This window comes from Misgurnus anguillicaudatus, unplaced genomic scaffold, assembly GCF_027580225.2.
Source record: "Misgurnus anguillicaudatus unplaced genomic scaffold, ASM2758022v2 HiC_scaffold_32, whole genome shotgun sequence".
Classification (NCBI taxonomy): Eukaryota; Metazoa; Chordata; class Actinopteri; order Cypriniformes; family Cobitidae; genus Misgurnus; species Misgurnus anguillicaudatus.
Window position 1 is genome coordinate 47,041 of NW_027395282.1, and position 20,640 is coordinate 67,680.

Below are 20,640 nucleotides of genomic sequence, written 5' to 3' on the forward strand. Positions count from 1 at the left end.
ATAACTGTTCTGTCAATGATATTCTTTACTCTGCTTATATTACAACATATAACGCACTCAGACATAGCAGCACACTTTACAATGACGAGATTATCAGCAAAAAAGCAATAACACAAAAATAAGTTAAAATAAGTATTTGTGAAAAGTAGAGAATGCAATTATGTTCGTTATGATCTTTTTTGTGTGTGTGTGTGTGTTACCGAATGATAATATAATTAAAACATTTATTGTCATGATGTTTTATTGGATTTGTGCAAGATGTTTTCAATCAAACAGTTTAACTATGCTTAGTCTAGGCATAACCTTAACCTGATAAAGAACACTGTGGCTTACACAGCACCCCCCCCCCACCCTTCGCAAGTGAGGCTGCATAACCTTCATTGTAACTTTGACGCATTACATCTTCAAAATATACAGTCATGCAGCATATCGTTTAAAAGCTTGGACTCTCAGGATTAAGCGCACACACAAAGCATATGATGATTTATAGCAGTCATCATATTGTGTTCTAGTTGTTATTTACCTGAACCGGGCGGCGCCGTTTACGTTTGTTTACTTAACTTCAAAATCTCCCTTTATCTGCTTCAGTGAAATTGTCCAAAACTAATTGATCATACAGAGTCCAAGGAAATGGAATATCCAAACCTTTTAATTCAAAACAATTTGTTCGCCTCACAATCTTGGCGTTTCAGACCGAATTACGATATAAAAACTGTAAACAATTAGTTCCCTACTGGACATTCGTTTGTCTCACTACTCATTCAAGACTTATAATGCTATATCTGGGTGTCACGTTTGTGGAGCAAAGTCTAATGAATCGAGTACGCCGATTCATAAGAGGTTAAGCTCTGTCTGGGAAACAACATAATGATCATATAATACAAAAACAAAGCAATCATTCAAAATAAAATGATTGTCATGACTCTATAAAACCTTTTATTTAAAAACAAAACAAAACAGGAGCAAAAACTTTTATAAACACAATTTAAGAATCATTAACTGGTTACATTATGTACAAAACCATAACCCTATTTTTTCTCGAGTCAGAATAGCCAGAACATATTTTGAATTTCCCTAACAAAACCTGCTCTCATTGGTCTCTGATAACTAAGAAAAGAAATGTTAAAAGCATTACACAACTTTACTTTAATCCTAACCGATTACTCTAGCATTAAGACTGAAGAAGTAATCAGCCTTATGAACATTGCCTGTTTGTATAGATTCCTAAGAATTGTGTTTCCAAAGCTTCGTTATCATTTGTAGTCAGATCAGTCCTCTGAAAGAGAAAGAAAACATAATCACAAAAAAATAAACCAACCAAACAAGAGACAAAACTAAGGCCTGGTTTCACAGACAAGGCTTGGCTAATGCCAGGACTAGGACTTAATTAAGATATTTAAGCATCTTTTATAAACATGCCTTAGAAAAAGACATTACTGGTGTGTATCTTCAGACAAATCAATGACACTCGCCATTTTTTAAAGGTATAGCGGAAGATTTTTACCAATTTTTTTTTAAAGAACCGCCACTCCACTATTTTTTTTTAAATGCACATGCGCAACACTATACCTCCTCCCGAGATGGAACGCCTATTAAATGTGTGCACGAGAGAGCATTCACAAGCCTCTTCTCTTCGCTCTGTTTACAACTTGCTGCCGGCATGGCTCATACATGGAGATGTTTACCGTGTCTGTGCAGTTTGTGACTTGTGCCAGGGCTTTCAACTTTTACTAGCAGTGATTTTAAATGGATTTCTCCAAATAGCATGCCAAACTTTACCTGTCGAGTAAACTCTCCCAAAAACACTCTGGTCTTGTTTTTTCTTCATAGTCTTTTCTTGTCATACAATTCGTAGACACTTTTTCTCTTGCGACCCTCAGACATTTTGTTAAAACATGGTGAGAACACGAGCTTCAACGAATGGCTGAAACCGTAGCTCACCAACACATATACACCTGAAAGTGTGCATGTGCAGAAAGCAAACCTAGGGACAAGCACGCACAGCAGCCTTACGTAAACACATCATCAGAATGATTGACAACTGGGATGACCAATAGTCTTGATGATCCACCCGGAAAAAGAAAATCTTCTGCTATACCTTTAAGATCTGTCAGTGCAAGTTATTTTCAGTTAAGACTGCTCTAACATGTGTCTTAGTTTAGGACTATAGGATAAGCCTGAAACCAGGGGTAAGTTTCTTTAAAGGGAGAGTTAACCCAAAAATGAAAATTCTGCCATCGTTTACTCACTCTCGTGTTCTTACAAACCTGTATACATTTTGTTGTTCTGATGAACACAAAGGAAGATATTTTGAGAATTGTTTGTAACCAAACCGTTCGTGGACCCCATTCACTTTCACAGTATTCGTTTTTCCTACTATGATTAGTGTTTCGGCTGAAAAATAAGTCACATACACTAGAATGTCATTAACTCTTTACCCGCCTAACCTTATTAACAGAAAACATTTGCATAAAAAATGTTCCTGATGAGTTTTTATGGTTACCTGTAATACTGAGATTATCCACTAGATGGCACACTAACCCAATTAACTGAAGCATTTTTTTTACTATTTTTAAACTCTGTGTGTGTTGTGATAATCGTTCTGAATCTGATCTCTAACAAAATACCTTCACAAAAAATGCAATTATTTCAGCTTTTTGCTAAAAAAAATATATTTTTGAAGAAAAACACACACTTTTGAGAGTTTATAATAAGAGAAAAATATTGATAGGATGAAACTTTTTTTTCCCCTATTTTGTTTGTTTATTGTTTGTTTGAAAGCAAAGGGTCTGATCTTTCATTTCATATATTTGTATGTTTATATATGTTTAGAATAATTTTTACTGGAATTGTTTTGTGAAAAATGCTGGCAGGCAACTTTTCAAAAAAGGCTGGCGGCGAATGAGTTAAGGTGAGTAAATTGTAATGGAATTAAACCATTTAATTACAAAGAAGCGGTCACAATTCACTCCCATTGTAAGCAGACATTACAGATGTGGCCATTAAGAAAACATGTTTTTCACGCAGCATCACGCGATTCATAAATGCAGCATACTATTATTAGTTGGGGCAGTCGTGGCTTTATGGTTAGAGATTCGGACTTGGGTGCCAATAGTCGCCTAGTTTAAGTGTCACGGCTGGCAGGTTGTGACTGAGGTGCCGTTAAGTAAGGTAAGTTTCCCCCAGTTTCTGCAGTGATAGCTGCCTACTGCTCCGTGTGTGAGTGTTCACGACTTACAATGCAAGGTCATGTTTTGAGGATGGGCTACAATACTTGACAATCACGTCACTTTCATATTTTATGTATTTTGTAAACAATTTATTTTTTATTTGTTTAATTGGCTTTAAAAAGTATTGTTCAATGTTAAATCATGTTAACTAATGCATTAACTAAATGTTAACAAATACATCCCTATTTTAAAGTGTTACTGAGAATAGTTACTAAATGTTTTGTTTGAATGTGAGGACTCATCCTGAGTGCGAGTTTAGGTTCATAAGAGTGAAAAATCTTGGGCGTGTTGTATCCATGACATTTTTTTCATATCTCAACTCATGTCTTGTGAGTTGTAGACTGTTGAATAGATAGAAAATGTTCCACTTTTGACAATTTGCTCCATTGGGGGGTAAGCTGTCACACTAGATTATCTAAAAAGAAGAACACAACTTAATTGTGATTATTAATTTTAATTTTTAAATTGAAACCCTAACTGGAAATATTATCTTTAGGTCTTTTCACACGGCGCTTAACCCTGGGTTATCTTCGTTCTAAACCCTACTTTTAACCCTAGATTAAGGATTGTTTCACACTTCTTAATTTAGAAGCGGGGTTATAACTGAAATTAAGACAGGGTTATAAAACCCTGCTTTTGTGGGGTTAACTCAGCATTGTGGCTCCAAACACACACAGTTGAAGCAGCTCATCAAGGTGTTTAGGGTTGCTTTATAATTACAGACAGATGTAGGAGCAGGGTTTCTGACACCTGACCTAGCTAGGGTTTACAAATGCACAGTGTGAAACACAGTCAGATTATGAATACCCAGGGTTATCTCTTAACCCCTGGTTAAATAAGAACAGTGTGAAACGTGAAACAGATAACCCAGGATTCCGCTAACCTCGAGTTTAGAATAACCTGGAGTTAACCTTTCCAGTGTGAAAAGCATGTGACAACTTGCCCCAAACCTGACATGTTTATGCTAATGTTGGCTAAATCTCAGAGTTACCTCAACAATGCACGTCAGCTAAAGTATCAAGAGACACGTTATTGTCGTCTTCCATTTGATTTTAGAGATAGAGCCTCTATTGTTGGAGTTATGAACAGCGTGACAACTTACTTCTCTCTCCTCTACATCATTTTTTTCTGTCTGGCTAACGGCTCTTATTAACACAGCAGCAAAGCAGCATCAGTAGTGTTTTTCAACAAAAGAGGTTCTTGAAATGTATTTGTTTTTATTGATGTTTATCTATGAAATATTTTATATGCATTTTAAACATTAATGAAAAGCATAATCGCTACTGGGAATGCATACAGAAAGCAAGCAAAGAAGACTCACTTCTGCAATCTCTCAAAACATGGCATCTGCACGCTGTTGTTTATGACAAACGCAGTGAACACATGGCAGCTTCAATAAAGCTCATCTGTACGGGTGGCTCATAAACTCCTCTCACTGACCTGTACATTAATCTGCTCAAAAGATACATTTGTCATTGGTTGCAATGCTCAAATGTTATGTTGTAATTGTCACTTTTGGTTTTATATCAATTACGCCAGTCACTAAAGATTTCGTTTTTTGCAGTAGCATTTTTTTGCCCGATTATTTTGAATCAAGAGGCCATCTTTGATTATCTTGATGTTTTTTTTCTGAATGAAAACTTAGTTTCAAGATAAGAAGTGGAAACTAGGTGTTATCAACTGGAACTGAATGTGTTATGAACTCCATGTGTGGAGAGCTTAATCAGAAACCAGAAACAATAATGCTGTTTACTGATCTTTGTTAAAAGTATAATAACTTTTGTATTATATATGTGAGCAGGTCGGTGTATAGACGATTTCATGAGACGCACGCCTGTTGTTGTGGTTACACATCTGGACTGAACTTAATCCTGGTAACTTAACTTCCCTATCCCGGTCATGTTATTACACCAAGTGAAATCACAGGATTCTGTATCCCGTGATGCACAATAGCCACATCTGTACCAAAACAACAGTTTTTGAAAATTCCCTTCTTTGAATGCGAAGAAAAAGAAAGCCAAAGAGGGCCTGAACGCTGTAAAAAAAAAGATTTGTTGGTTCAATCTAAAAAGGTAAGTGTTCATGCTTCCTGAAAAATAAAATTTTATTTAAACTTTACATTTTGAGTTAATTTCATTTAAAAATCTTTAAGGCAGCACAAACAAATACTTTTTTAGGTTGAACCAACAAATCTTTTTTACAGTAAATTTGCAGGTGTGAGTAAATAGTGACAAAATGTTCATTTTTTTTTAGAAGAATAGTCAGTTTAAGTGTTAACTTACTGCGGCTGGTGCCTCATTATTTTCTCCCACATGCTTGTCCACAACTTGATCATCCTTGTATGGGTTTATGGTGGCTAAAAGTGCAGGTAAAGTAAAGCATGACAAGAATCGAGCTTTTAACCACAGGTATGCTGGATTTGTGGCAAACCTTTCTGAAATCAGTTTGCGGATGGCCTCTTCTTGTTCTTTCTCTCCTTTGACATTCTGGTAGTCGTGCGGTAAGATATGTGCTGCAGCTGTAAGCAGAGATTGTTTAGCCTTGAGCAATGAAGTCAGTTTTTTGACACTGGCAGCAGATGGTGGGAGGTAAGGCAAAGTGATGTCTAGATGTGGAAGTGAAATTCCACCGTTTCCATTCATCCAGTCATTTACTTCAGATTGATGATCCAAAAATATAAAGTTTGTATCAAAGGTCAAAGTATCAGAGGGAAGATCAGGATTAGAGATCGATGGTTCACTTGGTTTTCCAACTTGAGGCACTGTTGATTGAGATACATGGTGAAGAGAAGTAGACTGCTGTTGAATGACAGCTGACTGTTGAATAGTTGTAGGAGCACATATACTTTTGGAAACAACTTGAGGCTTTGACACAACTGGTGCACTAACCAAACTTGGTACATTCAAGTCAGATGACGAAGGCACAAGATTGAAAACATTTGTGGCAGCAGAAGAGTAGCTGGATAAGGCTGATGATAGATGTTGTCCTAAAACAGTTCCTTTAGAGGAGGATGAAGGCGGAAGATCTAACCCAGAGTTATTTGAAGAGACCGTTGGCCCAAGAGACTCAGTATGTACAATCAAATCTTTCTGGTGCACAGTGAGAGAAGCTTGGGGTGACATCTGAAGGGCACTGCTATGCATAGTTTTGTTTTCCACTGAGGTATTAGTAAGAGGTGTCTGGATGCATGCAGAGGTCGTGTTTATGGAGGAAGAAGGCTTTAGGAAAGAGGGATTGGAGATGGAGGAACCAGTGATACAGGGGTTAGGTAATGGGTTTAGACATAGATTGGTTAAGGTGCCTGGAAGAGTGCTGGCATTTATGGGGGAGTTTTTTGGCATGATTAACATCTGGTTGCCTGGTAAGTTAGCAGAACGCATTTCAGTCACCTGTATCGACGTTCCAGGAGTGAAAATCCAATTAACCGGCTGTGTTTGGAATTGAACAGTAGAAAGCCCAGTACTCTTATTGGACCAGACTTGTTTCAGTGTCTCCTTTTTACAGCTTTTAGCTTTAGCTTCTTCCATTAAGGCTTGTGCTTTTTTTGTGGGTTTACATTGACGTTGGGTCACTCGTTTCGGTGATCTGGAGGTTGTGGTTGTGACAGGTTGCACTGGTGCTGCCAACTGTATTAATGGCAGAAGAATAGCTCGCGGTGGTGACTTTGGTAATAGAGATATTTTTTGTCCATTAAGCAGTAAAGTCTGCTGGTTCCCCTGCATGTTTGGCTGCGCGATGACAATCGAGCTGGGATAAATCGAAGCAGGTGTTGTCATCTCCTGAGGGTGAACAGAAGGCAAAGACGGTGGATGTTGAAGAAGTCCTGCATGTTCCTTGCTCCCATTTTTCATACATTTTCGCTCCTGAAGTGTCGCTAACACCGTGTTAGGAAGAACTAAACAACCAAAAAAGATTTCTTTTTTAAAAACAACATTTTTTTCACATTGTGTATATTTGACAGAAACTACTTAAGCATTTCTATGAAGTTCAACACCCACTAATTTAAAACAATTTATGCATATAAAAATATAACAAGGAAAAGTGTAACCTAAAATACCTGTTTTGGGTTTGGCTTCAGACCCTGGCATCTGAAAAAAATTAAAATGGAAAAAGACATTTAGCAGGATGGAGTGAAATGTTTTTATTATTACAAAAAAATAATACAGCATATTCATAACACTAACATTACACTGTCATAAGCAGGCATGGATCAACAACTTTCTATTGATGTCAAACTTGTTTGTTGACACTAAACTGCTGTAAATCACAAGACCACAGGCAGTTAGATCATATTTGATGTTTAAAGTATATCTTTAGACCAATGAAATAATCACATTTAAACAATGAATTTACAAAATTTGGTCTTCTATGTCAAGACACAGTGACAAAAACTTAGATTAACATGGAGGTGATTTTACAATGCCTGATTAATAATATATCTGTGCTTAAAACATTATTTTTAGATAAATACCCGGAGTCTTCTCTTTTGCCGAACTTTAATGACATTCTTGCAACCCTCTGCATCAATGTGGAGAGCCTGTTTAGAGACAACACAGCCATATAAAACTTAACATGACCAATCACAATTACAAGGAGACAAAAATGACAACAAAAAAGTTTAGATTTACTTTGATGAAAAATGAAAACACTGGTGTCTTCAGGAGAGGGATCTCTGCTGCTTTTGTTCCAATGATATCGGCTGTAAAATGATAAATAAATATAACATGACAAAAGGTATAAACTGATTCTCACAGAAATTATGTCAATTATGTGCTAAACAGAGCTGGATAAAGAACATAAACATAAAATAAAACAGTCTTAGCAATGAAATACATTGATTTTATGCCTAAAATGCAGTGACTCTTTCTTTCTGTGAATTGCAGTAGAAAAGGACACAACTGGCACTTTTTTAACGTTAAGAAAAATGAGTTCCTCATAATATAAAAAAACAAAATAACTTTGTGAATGATGGTTATTTAAATTCTGTGAAATGATCCAGTTTCAGGTCATAAGTAAAAATGATCAGGTTTGTGATAAATGAACCCAGTCTGTACCTTCACAAAGCTTCTTTTTATTTGCTTCCACAGGCAATATCACATTACCAATCCACGGGGTGATCGCTTTAAGCAGCTCAAAGTTAACGCTGGACCAGTTCTGGGCTCGTCTTCTTTTCTTTTTATCTTCTGGAAATTTCCTTCTGTCCTTTAGACCATGAAAATAAGTATAGCATTAATATTACATTATGAAGAACAAAGAGAGTAAGAAATTAAAGTCTTCCTTGACACAGATTCAACTCCAACTTTGCTGTTGAAACAAGCGCATCCCTCTAAGGCTTGATAATCATAGACGTAATCTTAGTTTTATAAATACACTGATAATATAACCTGAAGTGATTTTTTTCAAAAGTGAGACTTTGAGAACCAACACAGTTCAAAGAGGGTCTATAATAATAAAAGAGATCGGTCTAAGTTTCATCCGATCACTTGGTTGAGTACACAGTTGGGTACCAAGATAGTCTAAATCTGATGACCGGTTTGGGCAGAGGGGTCATTTCTAGAAATAGTCTTAATTTACAATTAAAAGGAATACCTCATTAGCATTAGGGTTAGGGGTGGGTAAACAGGTTTGAAACTGTATAAAGTGTTATAAAGACTGATGTTGGGTCCAGCGGCGTAACATTGAACCCTGAGAAAAGTAGGAAATGTGCTTTGTCACTGCTACCACAATAAACTTGTAATTTTTTTCTTACAATGAGGTAGAAGGAAGATCAAATTAAACTATTTTTATATATTAGAAGTATTTAAAGGGCACCAATGGTCTGACTCACGTTTTTACATTTTCTTTGGTGTGTAAGTGTGTATTAGTTCATGTTAACGAGATACAAAAGGAACAAACCACAAAGTAAACGATGACGCGAGTTATCATCTCTAACATTTTTCTTGGACTACAACAAACACACAGATTGTAGACAACAGTTTACTTCCTGTAAATGGTGATGTAGAGAAGACTGTCATTATCATAATCCCACCCGCTTCAGACTTACAGCCTGCAAGTTAACTCCTGTAAGCAACCCAATCTTTCAAACATGGTAAGAAGCGTCACGTTTCTGGCTGACGTAAGAGGTATTCAGACCAATCACAACATACAGATTAGCTGGCCAATCAGGGACACAGAACTTTTCAAATCTGTGCGTTTCAGGAAGAGAGTGAAATCTGCAGCTACAAAAATGTATGTTGTGTGGAAAATAATGTGTTTATTTAACCATAAACCACACAAACACATTGTATTATACAAAGTACAACAAATAAAGTTGTTTTAGCAATGAAATGGGTGCTCTTTAAGCCATGTTTGGGAAACCCCCAATGTACCTCACTTTCATCTGCACGTTTATGTGTTTGGCCCTTTATAATCCTAATGTAATGTCTTATATTTGAATATTATATCAGTGATTATCCTGTAATAAACATACTATACCTTCTTATTTACAGATGTTGCCTTCCACTGCATTAAGTGTTTAACATCATTCACAGGCACCTTAATCAAGGTTTTCTCATTGTCAGCCTACATTTATGAAATAAGATTCAGTATTAGTACACTGACATATAGCTGGCACGAATTTAACTTAAAAGTGGAATAAAACAAATCATACCGGGTTCAGCAAGACGGTAGTATCAATCCCCACGTAAGTTCTCTCCACGTTTCCAAAATGGTCTAAACTGGTATTGCGGACCGGAATGGGCTTGACTGAAGGACAGATGCTGTTCTTCGATCGACTGCGTCCACTGATAGTTGGTTTATTAGGTTCTTTTAGATCATCCACATTGGTGGACAGACTCACCCATATAGTCCTAACAGTTCCTACAGGACAAACTGTTGGGTTTGTATTTAAAGGAATCCAATCCTTTATGTCTGGCTGTATGTAGTCCTTGACTTGTGTTTCCTGTGGTAAATCCTCATCTGAAGGGACATCTGCTTCAGCATCACTATCCATATATTCAACTTTCACTTGCTTTTCATCCTCGGAGCTTGAAGTGATTTCAATATCTTTCATTTTTTTCTGTGTCACCTTTCGTCTTTTTGTTTCTTGTTTAACTATTAACTTCACTTTTCGAACTCGTTTCCTTTTTCTGCTACTGCCTAGATTCTAAACAAAAAAACAACAACAAAGTGTTGATTATTGTATTGTAGGGCTGTAACGATTTCTCTAGTAATTTAAATATACAAAAAATCATAGAAGCAAATAATGTGTCTAGATTATTTTGTACTGGAGGTTTAGTCCCTTTAATTACAGAGGGATTCATATATTTAAAACCACAGCTAAATGAATGCCCAAGTTGGGTTATGGATTAAAGTCTGCTTTTTAAAATGTGTCATCTGCATGTGCTGCGTGTCTTTTCAGTGAGCAAGTTTTTGTACTACTAGGGGTGGGCGGTATAACCAAAGATTTATTTCACAGTCATTTTATTTCACAGTAACGGTATATTTCACAGTATATACGTTTTGCAGTTTATATTGTTTTTGAAATATCTAAATTTGTCAATCACTATAGCTTTTAACTAAATAAAGCGAGAGCGAGAGAAAGACAAATCAGGAGAAAGAGAGAGACCCGTGGTGGGTTCACCAGTATTCATTATGAAATTACACAATTTACTTGTTGATTTGTTATGAGCGGATTTTTTTATATGGTAGTGCAGATTTAGCCACACCCACTTATTTACATTCCACGGTATGCACAGAATAAAAAAACCTGTAATGTCTGACATTTTATTACACGGTAACAGAATATACCGTCATACCGCCCAGGCCTACCTACATACTACAAGTGTGACACTCATGGATTTATCATACGAGTAGATGAACATATAAACCTAATCTCCAGAGCCGCTCTAAGAGTTTATTTTGCGCAGGACCTAGAAATCAGTCGTCTATTCCATAAGGCAAAATAAACTATATCTCCAGCCCTATTATATATATCAATGTAATGTTATGAGCCTACAGGTTGTGTTAGTTGCTTCCACTTGTTCAGGCACTGGGCGTCAACACGGTTTGGGATCTCTGAAGCAATTTTTGTCCACTTGCCTAAGGTTTAAAACAAGAGAAAGAGAATCAGAGCTAAACGTCACCTCAGGATGATCTTTAAATACAAATCCATACAAAACTAAATGGAACTTGATTGTTTTTTGCAGAATCTGAGTATCAAGTATTATGACTTCAGCAGCATGTGCCATTTAAGAAATTTGAATAGGACCAGAAACTGCAATGCAATTAAGTTATTTAATTACATAACAAAATAAAATAACCAAAATGTCTGAAGTGTAATAAAAGATACAAACAGGACTTCTTCAAGCTGATAGGATGTTGTAGACAGGCCAGCATAAAACACCTTACCAACAAAACACAACTTACCAACGCCATATTTCTCAACTTTTTCTTTTAGTAACTCCACCTCCTCTTTGCTCCAAGCACCCTTTTTGACATTCTCCTGAAGACAATCAAGATACCTGAGATAAATCAAAGATCTGAATTACCGAATGGACCAAGTAATGTTTCCCATTCATTACTACAGTCTTATTTGTTCACAACAGTCTCCGACTGAACTTCAAACAACAAAAAGATCTCTAACGTTGTGTTTTGCACCATTTCATTGTTGCACCGTTTGCAGTCAATTGTCATCTTTGCTTCAGCACATCACGCATCACGTATGAATGTACGTACACACGTGTGCTCCTGCTTTAGCTTTCACGGTTGAAATGCAGACGAGTGAACTGACATCTCATCTGTGCAGCTTTTCACTCACTAAACATTCAAATCAGCACCACACAGCAGCTCATGAATGAATGAGATTAAAACAGCGCTTCCACACATTTGTCACTGTTACTTACTGGACATATATGAAAATATGAACATAATTTATAACCAAAACAAAAGTGGAAGTTGCTGTTGGTTACATTAAAAACATTTTTCTGACGTATCGCCTGTGATTTGTATGCGACATAGCCCAGTTTGTCAGTTGTTATATGAATGAAAAATTGATATTGAATGAATACAATGAATGTTTTAAAATATATAACTTTATAATCCAAGCAGAAAGTGATTTTACAATTAAAAGGTTTTATCTGCAGATGACGTCTTCTAAAAAAAAAAAACATTTACAAATCTAAAAGGATTTTAATATTTTATATTTGGAATAGATTTAGGGTCTCTGTCATATTTACATATAAAAGAGATTGTTCCCACAAATTGTTTTTGCCATATTGAATGCAAAAACTTTGAAGCTTAATATCTGAAAACTACTCAGAATGCAGACAAAACTTTCCAAGGTGGCGATATTTTACAAAAAAAAGTAATCAATGTATTATTTTAAGTTAAAAAGAGCCATACCTGTCACGACAAGCGCCGTCTGTCCTGCCTGGCACTTCCGCTCTGATTTTCCCCCATTCTTTGGCACCGTACTTAGCGACAGCATTCCTCAACAACTGATAACAAGAGACGTTTACTAAAGTTGTGAAATTGTGGTTAAGGTTCTGGCTAGGACTGGGACAATTAATCGTGCAAATGCTAATTTTCTCAATGAATGAATTTAAATGAATTACGGTAAAATGCCGGCACATCCAAAAGCCAGAGGGCGCTCTTGTGCAGAAACTACATTTGCACAGAAGTAGCAGCATTACAAACGCTATTCTAAGAAATGTCTATAAGCATATTTATATTGCTGTTACTCAAATTGTTTCAGGTATTTTCATGAAAATAAAGAATATTTTGAATGATTTTGTTTAATAATAATTAATTGATGCTTTTCTTAAATGCACGTTATAAACGACTCAGACTCATGATTAATTTAGATTGATAAGACTTACTACTGACCAAAACGCAGTAGTACACGCTATTCGTGAAACACAGAATCAGAGCCTTGCCATTTAGAATCGATTTCAGACCGATTTTTTTTAATGGGAAACGTGATTACTCGTCACAGCCCTAATTCTGACACATTAAAATGCAAAAAGACATGAGATTCAAACAAATTCAGAAAAAAATCTAATTTTGTCTTCCATTGAAGACATCAGGCAACTGGGAAGATATTAATAATTCACTTTTTAACTTAAATTAGTAGCTTTAAATTAGAGTAGGACTAGCTAAAAAGATGTTACTTTATACCTGGTCTTCTTCCTTTGACCAAGGGCCTTTCTTTATAGATGGATCGAGAGCAGAGGTCCAGCGGTATGATAGTTGTGATGCATCACGACCCATCATGAAGTACGACACTACGGAAATCAAAAATAACACCATTTACGTTTTCCAAAATGCAAGATAAAATTTATAAATACCAAAAATCCAAAGTAAATGATGTCTGTCAATTTAAAATGTGATTGTAACTTAGTTTTATCCTCCCTAGAAAAATCTCTGAGAATGGTTTAAATTACTTTGATTTACTACCATCAACAACCACAATAAACAATTTTTTCCCAAGCACAAAATGAATTATCTTAACTGTAATTGGTCACTAACCATAATCTGTTTCTCATACAATCACTTCCTGCTGACAGACCTGCATACAGTATAAAGTGTTCACATGGAAAAGCACGTAGAATAAGCCAGGTTATCAAATACATTAAATCCGCTTAATCCAAGCCATTCAGAAATACTGGTTTGTTGGCAGAATCCATTAAACGCTGCAACAATTTTTTACTTGGTGGACGATCACTAAATATACATCCTATTTTCCGTACTAGAAGTCGCAGTTTTTTTCATAGTTTGTCTGGTTCTGCGACTTCTTGTCATGCACGACTTATAAATCAGTATGAATTAATTTTGACATATATGAACCAAGAGACATCATTAAGAGACATCCGCTATATGCTGCTCCTGTATTTATGTAATTTAATGATGTGGAATGACGAGTCTGCCAAATTCATGCGCATTGTCTTGTTCTGTTCATTTAGTCTATTCAGCCTTCCAGGTAAGTTTCTGTATGCTTTTGTGTATCATTTAAATAATTAATAATGTTATGTTAACGTACTGACATCTTTTCAGCCTGCTGTTCTGTGTGCTATTGTTTAGGCAAATAACTTGCCCCTTTTAGATTAAATTTCTATTCTACTTCTTGGATTTTGTGAAATAAATTTCTAAATAAATGTTTTTCGTCTTCATGACGCATTTTTGATTGATGCGACTTACACTCCGGAGCATCTTATAGTCTGGAAAATACCGTAAGGTCATTAACCAAATGATTGAACCTTTTACCTTTATTCAAAAAAGGACAGTGAACAACAGTGACTGGAGCAGAGGTGTACAGTAGTGAAGTATTTAAAGGGATACTTCACCCAAAAATGAAAATTTTGTCATCATTTACTGGTTCTGTACAACACCACGAGATGAGACTCACTCTGCATGTAAGGAATAAAGTTGCCGACTCTCATTTTGTTCACAAGTTCTCTCAGGATCTCGTCTTCCTCTGTAGTCCACTCTCTCCTTCTGAAAGTCTTTGAAATGTAGCGTTGATAAGTCTGGAAACACATGAAAGCCGTTCTCTTGGTCTAGGGATCAAAGAAAAATGTAGGGTTAGGGTATTTATTTAGGTATATATTTAGGGTTGCAGTATATTTTCTTGTCAGAATAAATTACTTGTAGAATAAATAAATTATAGGCTTAGAAGTGTTTTAATCTTATTCTGCAAAGATAATTTACAACAGAGTAAATTAAATAATCCCAATTATTTGTGACAATTATTTAAAGAAAGAAGCACAGAAAACCATGTATGACAAGTCCTTGAGAATTATCAAAGCTTGAAACAGACAATGGCCCCATTCACACTGCAAGGTTTGGGCGGTAACAACCGCATTTAAATTGGTTAAAGTGTCCTGCTCGCATTATTTTGGTACACCACAGATGGGATTTTAAAGCTGCCTAATATTGTCTTGGAGTCCCTTACAACAGAAAAAAAAACGTATTTTCTCAAAACATACATCAACTGTTTTTTTTTAATAACTACACAACTGCTAGTGACGGGTCGTTGAAAAATGATGTTAATTTTTTTTTCAATTGTTTTGCATTATAAAAGTGATCAACAAACAAGTATATTCGCTTTATTAAAGCTTCATGAAACACTATCCAACAATTCGTTAGACGTTAACAGAATGCGTGTTTTTTTCAGCGCCCATATTAACAAGTTAGAGCATGACGTGAACAGTGCGTGCTCACATGGCAGGAGCGTCGCTGAAGCAGCAGTGCTGCGATCGTTTCGCCGTTCGCCGTGTCAATTAAAGTGACAGTGCATCGTTTAGGCTATAAATGCTCGTGGACTGACGCGGAAAAGTGTAATTTTACCATAAAATCATGAATGTGATGCCAAGTGTGTTTTAAACAGTAATGACTTTATAACTTTGTTAAATTGCTCATATTACATATAACCGTGCCATTGGTTTGTCTCTAGATGCAAATCAGTATTGTTTTTTGTAAGGTTTGTTTGCAAAAACTACTTAAATCTCCTAATATAACTAAGCCCTAATCCTGGATTAATCTAAACCCTGTCTGAGAAACCACCCCTAAACGGTGAAGCGATAACTGAATTTAGCTGCAGTATGTACTGGGGCCAATTACATTTTATTAGACAGTTAATTGTCAGGTAAATCTTATAATCATGACAGCCATAAATGTTATATTATCATATGAGTGAGAGTTTCATCCTTATAAATATTTTAGTATATATATTTTTTTTTTGGCCAGCAAGCATTAAATGGGGTGCATGCATTTGGTTGGCTTTACCCCAAGAGCCTCTGCAATTTCATCCCAATGGCAACAGTTGTATTCTTGTACGATTTCTCCCAGCCTATCGATTTCCTCCTGTTTCCATACGGTCTTGTTTATGGAGGGGTGCAAGTAGTTTTGCCAGAATCTTTTCAAATCATCAGCATGGCGCAAACCTTCAAACTAATAAATACAAACAAAAGTGTTTTGTGAGAATGTCCAAATTGTATTGAGCAGTATCGAATGTGAATGAAGTATTTGTGTCACTTACATCAACGTTGGATATCTTCTCCCAGTCGTGGTCGTCATTGCGATCACCCAGCAGCTGTTCTTCTCTCATGACACTAAGGTATTAATGTGAGTTTGATCAATTACACGTTACACTTTTGATAAAGATGTTCCTCTGAGACTAATTCTTACCTAATCTCTGCAATATCTTGTTGTATTACATCTATTTGTTTTTTCATCTCCTCCTTTTCCTCATCATTAGCTTTAGACATTTTGCCACTCAGGTAGTCCAGCCTATGAAAACAGCCAAAACATCATTGCTTTTAAAATGTAAAAAGTCTACATTTTTCTGAATAACAAAACCCATAATAAGTGAAGAGTATAATCCTGTTTTAAGGAAATGATCTAAATGTCCATATATTTCGTTTTTTTTTTTGTTTGTTTGTTTTGTTCAGCCAGAACTAACTTGGAAAGTTTGGGCTTTAGCATTTGTTTCATAGTGTCTGTGGCCACAGCATTGGTCAGCAAAGCTTTCTGCCAAACCTCCCCTGAAAGACAAAACCACAAAGATCAACTTTATTTGCATCAAAAATCATTACATTAATGAAAAGTGATGTGAAGTACATGATCTCTGAAAACATACATCTCCTTATTTTCACTTCACAGATGGGTCTGGTGCCGTGACTCAACCTCTCTTTGGTTTCATCATTTGGTGGAGGTCCCTTGAAGCAAACAGATAAATAACCAGTAAATAATTCTTAAATGTCACTTTTCTTCACTGATAGTTCTTCTCTTAGCAGACATGTTTATGTTTTCCAGTCTTATTGTTACATACTAAACCAGTGAGTTTGTCTTTGAAATAAGGCTTCATGAAATATCCAAGAAATAGTTTCTGAATAGGGAGTCCTCCTGGTGAAGAAGAGCTACAGGTGGTGGGACCAGACAACTGACATTCAATCTCTTTCTGTGGAGATAAACTTCATTTCATTAACGGCCCGTGCACTGAGATGTGACCTTCGAGGACTTATTATTATTATTATTTCATTACGTCTCAGTTTAAATAAACCAGTCTAGATGTGTTTGTTTTTCACCTGCTGCTGCTGGTTGTCTCTCAGAAGTTTCTCCAGCTCAGATAGTTTTTCTTTAAGCACCTCCTGATAGACCAAATTGATTTGTAGGCAAGTGTCTATATTTTGAGGAAGATTCAATTCAACTCTGTCCTCATTGCTCTGAGAAGGACAAAACAATATATTAATGTTACGGTTTTAAATGTGAAACGCATACACATATCAAGGAAATGAAGGTGTAACTTACAAAATCGCTGTCGTGTTCACTCTCTCCTTAACAAGAAGAAATAAGACAAATTATCCATGATATTTCTGAAAAAAATCCAAGGCTTCAATCTGTCTTTGTGGTCCAATGTTGCCTTATAGTTTTTAAATACATAACTAAATATAACAAATACGTTTATTGATAATGTTAGTTCCTAATTTTAAGTAGGAAAACAACACAAATCTTCCTCACTGATATCATAATGTGTTCCTTAATGTACTTGAAGTGTGCACCTACAGAAATATACAAGTATCTGACTTGGACTCTGTATTGATCAATATTTACAATTGATTAAATCAAATTGAATTTGTAAATATTGTGCATAATAAATGTTCAGTTTCTTTCATTCATCAGAATTTTATATATGCTACATCTCTTTCTCATTGTCAGCATCGGCAATTCAAATAAACAAAATAATCAACCACAATTTACTAACCTGCCTCAATGTCAAACAGTTCTGCATTAACACCAAGTGTATTCTCTAATTCCTCGATCTCTCTCTGAATGCGTTGGCGTTCTGTCTCTAGATCATCATGCACCTTCAAGTTAAAAACAATTAGAAGTTAGAAACAATAAAAAATGTAACATCTATTGGGTGATATTTCTAGATTCTCACCACTTCATCAACTGCAGGTCCACTGTCAACAGATTCATCATCTGTCATGAAAAAACAATTCATGTTACAGTATAAATACAAACAATAATGGTCATTTAAAAAACAGAATGTGGTTCTCCTAGGGCTGGGTATTGGCAAAGGCCTCATGATACGATACGTATACCGGTACATGGCCCATGATTCGATGTATCACGATACGATACAATACGTTACATGTTGCAATACACTGCAATGCTTTTTCTTTTTTAATCAAAAATGTCAAAAAAAATTACGCCAAAGTGCGTCCACACGAAAGCTGCAGGTGTTTTTACATTTTTTTCACTCCCGCTAACTTTTGAGACATTGGCCGTATATGACAGACAACTGGACAGAGACAACTACACAAGCAGCAGCAGCAGCGGAGGAGGTCATTTGACGCACACAGAGAGACTATTAAATTGTTCAAATATCGATAGTAGAGATTGAAATATCGATACACTATCGTGGAAATAAGTACCACGATAGTTAGCTTTATCAATTTTGTGCACAGCCCTAGCTTCTCCACAGTCTATAGTGCACTGTTTTTGAATACTACTTTTGCATTTTTACAGTCAGTCTCTATTTAACTCTTTCACCTCCACTGACAGTTTCTCAATTAACAGAAAACGCTTCCCTGCCAAAGACGAGTTTTTACGGCAATCCATATTTTCACTATTACGCAGTAGATGGCACTAGAGATGTAACAGTTACCAGTTAAATATTTAACCGTTAGTATTACCGAATCATTTTTCAATTCTCGTTTAACCCGCTGGGGTCTGAGGGTTTTAGGACACAGTGGTAAGGATCACAGTGATGCTTATTTGAACGCTAATAATGGTCATTTGGTAACTATGGGCACTTTTAACTTATTGTAAGACTATTTCACACACTGGCTAAGTGTTTTTTTTGTCATATGCGCTCGTGCAATCAGTGACAAATCCTGTAAACCTTACAAACAACACACATTTACATTCACATCTGCACATTTCCATATTAATCCTTACACAACGAAACAAACTAAACACAGCATAATGTGACGTCTTGCATTTGTACACTAAAGATGAGATGTCTGGATCAAGAAATAGCTAAAAGCCAGCTCGTGTGTTTTGGAGGAGGTATGACTTTTGTAAAGCTAGGATGAAATCTTTTAAAACTATGGCTAGCCTCTCTTAAATTGCCTTTCCTACCTTAGTAGTTTACATTAGTTAAAGGATTAACCAACATAAACTAACATTTCAACAATAATTGTACAATTTATTAATTTTAGTTCATGCTTAATTTCAGCCTCAACCAATGCATATATTTTATTAAAATTAGTAACTTGTTTTGTTCACGAACTTTATTAATGTTAACAAATACAATCTTTTTGTAACGTGTTACCTTAAAATGTTATCCAATTAATAAAGAACAGTCTGAAATAAACCGTTTCAGAAAAACGGTATTACTGCATATACAATTTTAGTGTAATAGTGTAATAAAAATGTCAGGTAATTGAACAGATAAGTTAATCTCTGTGACTTACCGCTACTAGCATCGAGTGACAGCAAGTCTGTGATGTTTCCTCCATCCGCCAGCAGAGAATTCTCAAGAGCAAAAATCTCCCTTTGGATTTTGTCTCTCTCTACCAGCAAGTCATTCGATGCCATGATAGACAACGTGAAAGCTAAAAACTGGATTTAAAATGACTGAATTACAACATTGAAACACAGACTTTTAACTTCTCGTCCTGCTGGTAGATTCAGTACGGACGGCTGCTGTTGTCATACAAGCAATAAAAGACATCACAACTTTTATCATGTGTAGATATCAAGTGCAAACTGTTTACACATTACTGATAAACGATACCAAAAACTTACCTATAGCGACCAATTAAACATAGCAGCAGCGAGTAATAACATTATTTTCAACTGTTAAGAAAAATCTGACTCTTGATAAAACTCCGAATTAACGTTATGTTTGCGTACTATCAATCGCGCGTTATTAGTGCGTCATCAATCCTGATTTCAAAATAAAAGTTCGGCTACTTTGGTTCGACTCTTCTTCATCTTCTTGTTTAAGGCAGCTTGCATCCAATTTATTGCATTACTGCCACCTTCTGTTCTAACTTTGTCTTACAGTTTAAACTCAAGTCCAGCCTTTAAGAAATCAAATAAATGTCTCTTTTACGCATTCAAAAATATTCTAAACATTTTCCTATAAACAAGATAAACATCTGCCCAAGCCCAACCTATTCATGACATTGGGTGTACAACCCTGTTGGGTGTTTTCCAATGATATGAAGAGTGCCATTTAGGTTAAAAGTTTCACTCAGTAAAAATAAAATCTATTATAAACCATCAAAGCAACCACGGAAAATAACAGCAAGTACATCAGACAGTAAGTATTCTCATAGCAAAAATATATAAATATTTCATTCATATATAATTAACAAGTGAAGAAACACTGCTGCATATATTAAGTAAAATATTATTA

The 20,640-nt window shown here is 35.8% G+C and overlaps 1 protein-coding gene across 2 annotated transcripts; it reads right to left on the minus strand.

The window, feature by feature from the left end:
* Positions 1 to 634: 634 nt before the first annotated feature.
* On the minus strand, positions 635 to 20,175 carry LOC141363135 (snRNA-activating protein complex subunit 4-like). 2 transcript variants are annotated; one of them, XM_073865686.1, is made up of 25 exons: positions 20,025 to 20,175; positions 19,691 to 19,838; positions 18,151 to 18,191; positions 17,971 to 18,073; positions 17,517 to 17,542; positions 17,294 to 17,431; positions 17,038 to 17,166; positions 16,846 to 16,924; positions 16,669 to 16,750; positions 16,395 to 16,496; positions 16,246 to 16,318; positions 15,993 to 16,157; positions 14,614 to 14,764; positions 13,386 to 13,492; positions 12,612 to 12,706; positions 11,637 to 11,731; positions 11,227 to 11,309; positions 9,880 to 10,374; positions 9,705 to 9,791; positions 8,285 to 8,432; positions 7,859 to 7,929; positions 7,702 to 7,767; positions 7,288 to 7,318; positions 5,513 to 7,125; positions 635 to 1,276 (listed from the first exon to the last, which is right to left on the minus strand). In XM_073865686.1, the coding sequence occupies exons 2-25, from the start codon at positions 19,812 to 19,814 to the stop codon at positions 1,196 to 1,198; spliced, it is 4,185 nt and encodes a 1,394-aa protein (XP_073721787.1). In that variant the 5' UTR covers positions 19,815 to 19,838; positions 20,025 to 20,175; the 3' UTR covers positions 635 to 1,195. The 2 variants fall into 2 exon arrangements, with proteins under 2 accessions (XP_073721787.1, XP_073721788.1); XM_073865687.1 differs by having other exon boundaries at positions 19,691 to 19,922; positions 20,025 to 20,153.
* Between the last annotated feature and the right edge of the window lie 465 nt (positions 20,176 to 20,640).